The sequence below is a fragment of the Aphanomyces astaci genome, assembly GCF_000520075.1.
Source record: "Aphanomyces astaci strain APO3 unplaced genomic scaffold supercont1.89, whole genome shotgun sequence".
Classification (NCBI taxonomy): Eukaryota; Oomycota; class Saprolegniomycetes; order Saprolegniales; family Verrucalvaceae; genus Aphanomyces; species Aphanomyces astaci.
The window spans coordinates 256,499-263,036 of NW_009798352.1; the positions used below are offsets into that span (position 1 = coordinate 256,499).

At 46.8% G+C, this 6,538-nt stretch overlaps 2 protein-coding genes across 2 annotated transcripts; one reads left to right on the forward strand and one right to left on the reverse strand.

Annotated features, from left to right (window-relative positions):
• Positions 1-2,215: 2,215 nt before the first annotated feature.
• H257_16667 (hypothetical protein) lies at positions 2,216-2,647 on the reverse strand (the record flags this gene model as incomplete). Its single annotated transcript, XM_009845192.1, has 2 exons — positions 2,216-2,499; positions 2,545-2,647. The coding sequence occupies 2 exons, from the start codon at positions 2,645-2,647 to the stop codon at positions 2,216-2,218; spliced, it is 387 nt and encodes a 128-aa protein (XP_009843494.1).
• A 1,529-nt stretch (positions 2,648-4,176) lies between these two features.
• Positions 4,177-5,157, forward strand: H257_16668 (hypothetical protein; the record flags this gene model as incomplete). Its single annotated transcript, XM_009845193.1, has 3 exons — positions 4,177-4,221; positions 4,334-4,911; positions 4,983-5,157. The coding sequence occupies 3 exons, from the start codon at positions 4,177-4,179 to the stop codon at positions 5,155-5,157; spliced, it is 798 nt and encodes a 265-aa protein (XP_009843495.1).
• Positions 5,158-6,538: the final 1,381 nt, after the last annotated feature.

The following is a 6,538-nucleotide window of genomic DNA, read 5'->3' on the forward strand; positions in this document are numbered from 1 at the left end:
CTCAAAATGACAGTAATACGTATTGAATATATGCAATTTCCCCGGCGTACTTTGCAATTTATCTCCTTCATGATAATTTGAAACCCAACATGAGAATATCCGTAGTCTACGAGGAAGCCCCCACGCAACGCTGCTTTGTTGAACGTTGGATAGACCTATGAATCACGTCGTCCGGCATCTTCATCGATGACTGTTGACAGATTCTCAAGATTTTCTCACTCTCCGACTTGATCACCAATGCATCATTTACGACGTACTGTGGATCTTTGTTCTGACTTCAACAAGGCATTGGTGTTAACCAATGCCTTGTTGAAGCTGTGTAGTTAACCATTGTAACAGCGTCAATGACTGTGTACACTTTGCACGCATTGTGTTTCTTGTTGCTTTGTATTGAGATGCTAAAATATTCTGTTTCAAAAACCACGTGTACTTTGACCTTCGGTTTGTGAGCCACGCTTTATTCACTATTATTGCACCCCATAAAACCACCACGTGAAATTCACCCAAAAACCACGCGCAAATAATGTTTACCCATTCATTTATGCAATTCAAATTTCGTGACGAATGTTGTTCACTATTCATACAAACTATTACTAACGTTAGACAATGTCGCACTGGCGTCACAGGAGCCCACGGTTGATCGCTTCAGAAATTTGCTGTAGATGCCGAGGAAAATACGGAGCTGTTGCTGGGCTAAACCATTTTGCTTTCACGGATGATGCTCGTTGTACAGCGCACACAACATCGGCGACACGCTGTTTCGTAAGGTGCCGCATTGCGTCCATCTCTCTATTCGAGAATGATATTCAACTTCCTTCATGGTGTCGCTTGAGCGTTGTAAAACGCTAGCCAATTGTCGAGGCCGTTCTTCAAAAACGTTCTTCAAATGGTATATGTTGTCTAAGTACCGCCAGTACGATACATTTGGTTCGCTTAACGCCGAGATTGACAAGCTGCTCCTGACTGATTCAAAACTCATGGGATGCACACGCTTCTCTATTTACCCATAATGCGCACGGATTACGTATTATCCATATGAATCGACAAGCTATGTACCATTAATTTTGACCAATTTAGTGTCGACACCGTTTCGTAACTTGTGCAAGCGTCGGCGTAACTTCGCTGCCTTATTTGTCCCAACCTTCGTTCGCAAAACCTTTTGAATGGATTCGATGCATCGTACATCATCTTCAATGTTCCGCAGCGTCAACGATGTGCTGCTTGATAAGCCGGCTGCCCTCCACGAGCAATTACTTTGAATGACGTCAGCGTATCTATTTATATTATTTATAAATGATTGACATTTGAATTTTGGTAACGCACCGTCCACGATTTGTTTCGGTTGGCCATCCACTTTGTGCTAGCTTTGTTAGGTGGGAAAAGATCGCTCGCAGCTTCTTCTCCGTATGCCCCCAAAACATTCCTCACTTTGATGCGATTGTGCTCTTGGAGCACCAAGACGATATCCAGTTCGCGATTGCCGGTGGCCTCCCGCCGGGTCAGTCCAATGCTACGGGATAGTCGGCTGTTCGTTCGCTCATGGCCCTCTCCGTCCAAAATAGTTCCAGTTCCCATGAGTAAGCGGGGGCTGAATTGATATTGACATTTTTTGTCGTGGCAGTAAGCGTGCAATACGGGTAGGAACGATAGGTCGGGCTTTTCCATACCATGTAGCTACATTGGCGAGATTAGTTTGGAGCAATACAGTACTCAAGTCACTTCATTGCTTAAACAAAAATTCTACCTTCCAATGACCTTCTAGCTTGCAGACAATATCGTAGCCGAACCATATTTGCCTTTCTGCGTGACTGGATTTCAATGATTGCAGGAACGTGTCTGCATATACATGTCGTTCCCCATGCTCGACATCTACGAATGCGTTTAGGATTGGGCGAACTCGATTGACTGCCTACCTATCACCGATAGGACAATTTCATGTATACAGTCCAAGTGCACAATCATGTTTCACGTCGTTCTGCGGCAGCTCCTTTAAAACCTTTCCGGCTTGTAGCTGTGATGAACATCCCGACATTGTGGTTGCCTTGCGCTTGGCCGAACCATTATCTGGCATTGGTTCCATGAAAAATCCGCCGGGCCAACCAAATGAGCCATAGTCACCAGCACCACCATGGCGGGCTAATAACTTCTTCGCCGAAGCAAATCCGTCCATTGTTTACAGCACAGAGTATACAGCACTACGCCACAATTTAATGTATTATACCGGTATAATTGGCCCTGCAGAAGTCGCTCCGTCCCCGGTGCATGCAGGACAAACAGGCTTGGGGAACGGCTCGTCCGCCTTGACAACAAACTCCCCATGCCGCAAGAGGTATGGCACGGCTGCAAATTGTCGTGACGCATCGATAAATTGGCGGTACGCAACATCCTTTATGTTGGTCGAGAAGTTGCCCAGGAAAACGTCGAAGATGGATTGATACGCCACGCCCTTGCTTCGAAATGCGATAGTGTGCTCCATCAATTGAATTGAAAACGCATGCGCTATATTGTACGTTAAATTCAATTCGAATTAATTAATGACCTTACTTGGATTTTCCAATTGATTTGGCGTGAGACCCAATTCGACAAGTTGGTCGCCAACCGGGTGGGCGTGGCATCCCCGCAGCGATAGCTTTTCAATTCCGCCCATGGTGTACACACTGATAATTAATGGACGGCTGATACCAGTGCAGCAAATGACAACTTTGTCTACAGGGGGTAGTCGACCGTCAAATCCTTCCACAATGTGACCAGTAGCTAGCTTTGTATGAACGCCAACATGTTGATACCAGAATGTCGAAGGCATGTGCCCCTTTCGACACGTCATGCATCGGGCTTGTGAAGGGCTCAAACGTCCTTGTACTGCACTGACTGTGCCCTCCAGGTCAGGGCCAAAAAAGCGCGCCATACACGCCAGAAGTTGTTGCAGCTTTGTAGTGTAACGCGCCATATACTTTTGACGTCGAGCAAAATACCTATTTTGGTCTGGAATGTCTCTGAGTGAATCGTCGTCGCTTGAGCTGTGCGATGCCGTATTTGCATCGATTTCATTGGCGAAATATTCTTCAAAGTAGTTATCGACAAACATACCTGTAATTACCCAAAAACTAAATACATTAACAGCAAGGTGGTATGACATTAGGCCCTGTTCGGGCAAAATTGCTGAACAATCACTGAACGTTTCAACACTGAACGATGAGAATTATACGTGTACTTTATCCCGCCAACATTTTGTCATGTCCGGGGAAACGTCGGAACGGATCGAAGGATGGAGCGCTGGTTCGCTCATGCGCAATGAGCGCGGGTTGCCTCAACTTCGTCGTAATCGTTAGTTATTAGGTTCATTTATGATGTGATTGACTCTAAAGATTGACCGAAGTGCTGCCGTGGTCGCTGAGACGTGTGGTGATGCAAGCTGCCATGAAAGTGGTTAGCTGGTACGCGAGCGCTACTGCGCATAGCCCTGTGATATTCACTAGGTCGCACACATACGTACATATCTTACTATTCCGCCAAAAAGCGCATTCGCGGAGGGTCTCTAGCCACCTCTACCTGCATGAGCCGACGGCGGATTCTTCGCCGCTCGTGTGGACTCCGCCAAATTCCGACACGGAACGCATCCGGATTTCGGATCAGTTAGCCAATCAGAATAAAGTTGTTCAGTGTTGAAACGTTCAGTGATCGTTCAGTGAAGTTCCCCGAACAGGCCCTGTTCGGGCAAGAAGTTATAATACAATTTAGTAAACTTGTTTGTGCAATGTGCTAATCGCAATACATACCGGTACTATTGTCGTAATCAAATTTCACATGGGCCTACGAGAGCGTACAGCAGTTGTGCACGGACAGCTACATGATATCAAAACATGGAATAAGTAGTTAGTCACTCTCGAGCAATCGGTATTGTTGTGTTTATTCAAACTGGAAGGGCATGGAGAAAGAATCGACACAAGGAAATGTACAGAAGTATCGACAGAAGGATTTAGCCAATCAGATACAGTGAAGGACGGATTTTAAGCCACACCGAAGTTTCGTTGTTACAAACGTGATTAATGGCCAATAATATAGAAGGGATGAATTATAGCCGTCTCATTGGCTATAAAATAAATGCGCGCAAAGAAATATTCAAAGCCCGCGAGAGCATGATTTAGAGAGCCCAAAGCATTCCAAATTTTAAGCACCATGGAGCTCGACACCCCCAACACGTCCCGAGGAGGTCGCCGACATGTGTGTGTATCCAATGTCGTTGAAGAAATGAGGTATCGCGCTGTTACAGCACAAGTCCATCCGCAAGGTGACAGGCGACCTCTCGGTCTCGTACATCGTCGTGCGCAACTAGAAACGCGTTTCAGACAAGATCTATAAATTTAAGTGCAACAAAAAGTCGACCAACTTGCGCGGAGCAGGCCGCCCGCCAGTACTACCCGAGCCCGACGCCCTTCTGCAGTTTATGGATGCCCGTCGTCACCAAGAACGCGCCATAACATGTACGCACATGGTCAATTTCCTCAAGCAGCACCAGAACACCTGGCTTCAAGACTACATTCGGCGTCAAAACCTCTTGAAGCTTCTCCGACACTACTGCGTTCGACATGGATACACGCATCAACAAGCATGTACCGCCAAGAGAACGATCACCGACCTTGAGAGCACTCGCGCCGAGTTCGCTGTCAGTTTCCATGCCAAGCATGCCACCACGGCCAACGACTGTGTCTACAAGGTCGATGAGACAGGAATTCAGTATGACATGCCACCAAGGTACATCTGGTCCAAGCAAGAGGGCACACCCAAGCTGTCCAAGGGTGAAAAACACTCGTACCGCATGACCGCCGTGTTGACCATACGTCGCGATGGAGCCAAACTGTCAATCCTGTTCGTCACCAAGGGCCAGTCTGGTGGCGCATCGACACGCATGAGGTACCAACTTATCCATCAGGAAACTTCTACGTCATGCAGGCGAAGACATGGATGGACGGCGAGGTATGAAGGCAGTACCTGTGGAACGCATTGGCTGAACGGATCGACGGACAGTCGCTCCTAGTTCTCGACAACTTCGACTCCCACGTCAGCAAGGAAGAGGTCGACACCACCGCCGAAATCGGTTTCGATGTATGCCCGCTTCCGCCAAACGCAACTCCCCATTGCCAACCTCTCGATGTCTAGATCATGGCTCCTTTCAAGCGCCATATGCGTGATCTGTGTATAATAGAAGGCATGGTGAACCACAGCGACAACGACAACGACGACGAACTGGATGTCACCTGCGGCGCATGTGAAGCGGACAACGATGATCAAGAGGGCGATCGACGCGTGGGAGAAGATCACACCGGAGCAGATTCGTGGCAGTTTCCTCAAAGCGATTCCAAATCCGCAGTAGAAGTGCTTGGGACGGCATTCGCCGCCGCAAGCACCCAAAAACAGTATTTTCGTGATAACTTGGCTTCCAGTCGTTTTCAAATTAGTTACAATCGATAGCCCTGATCAAGGCGGTCATGTTGGCGTTGGGTTCATACAAAACGAATAAAAAACGACGAGTGGGAAATTCTATTGTGTTGTTGTATGCTTCATGCAGAGCCCCCACTTTGGATATTTAATTTAATTTGACAATTCTTGCCCCATGGAAAAGCTATTGGTCAGAATATTCATCGTATTTCGAAGTTTACTAGCCAATTATATCTTGAGAAACCTACTCAACTTCGAGCGAGAGTGTGGCTTAAAATCCGCCCTTCACTGTACAGTGCGCGCCAAAAATGAGAGAACACTTACATTTTTTGTGATATCTCATCAACCAATGGGAGTTAAGCGATGCTGTTTTGATATGATGTGTGGACGAATATTCTCGAAAAGTGATTATGGCTATCGAACTGGAATTCGCTTGATTTCGATGACCTCACATACAATTCAAAAATAATGGACGGCGACAAAATTAAGGAACAAAAATGCATACAAAAACTAATATAAAGAATGACGGTATATTGAAGAATGATGGTCAATAGTGTGTCTTATCGCCTTTTTTGCAAATGACTTCCATGCATCTGCCGTCCATGGTGCCAATGAGCTTTCGAACGAACTCGATAGAGATGGCGTCCCATGCACTTTGAATCGCATCTCGAAGGTCGAGGACATTTCTGTACTGTTTACCAAGCCCATAAACATGGCGGGACATCGCAGCCCAAATGTTTTCTATTGGATTCAGGTCAGGAGAGCGCGCGGGCCATGGCATGACGGAGAGGTGTTGCTCGTGAAAAAAGTCCATTGTTTCATGGGAAACATGAATGGATGCATTGTCTTGCTGAAAGACAAAATCAGCACCATAGTTTAAGTGGGCAAATGGCAGTAAATACTCTGAAAGAGTATAGATGTAGTGGCAGGACGACTGCTTGCCACTAAGAAAGGCCAATTTGCTCTTTCCTTCCCACGCAATACAACCCCAAACCATCACTGAACCGCCGCCTTGTTGCCGTGTCACGACTTGTTTCGCGGGTTGTCGAATATCGCGCCAGTACTGCTTGAAGCCGTCCGGGGCATCCAGGTTGAACTTCTT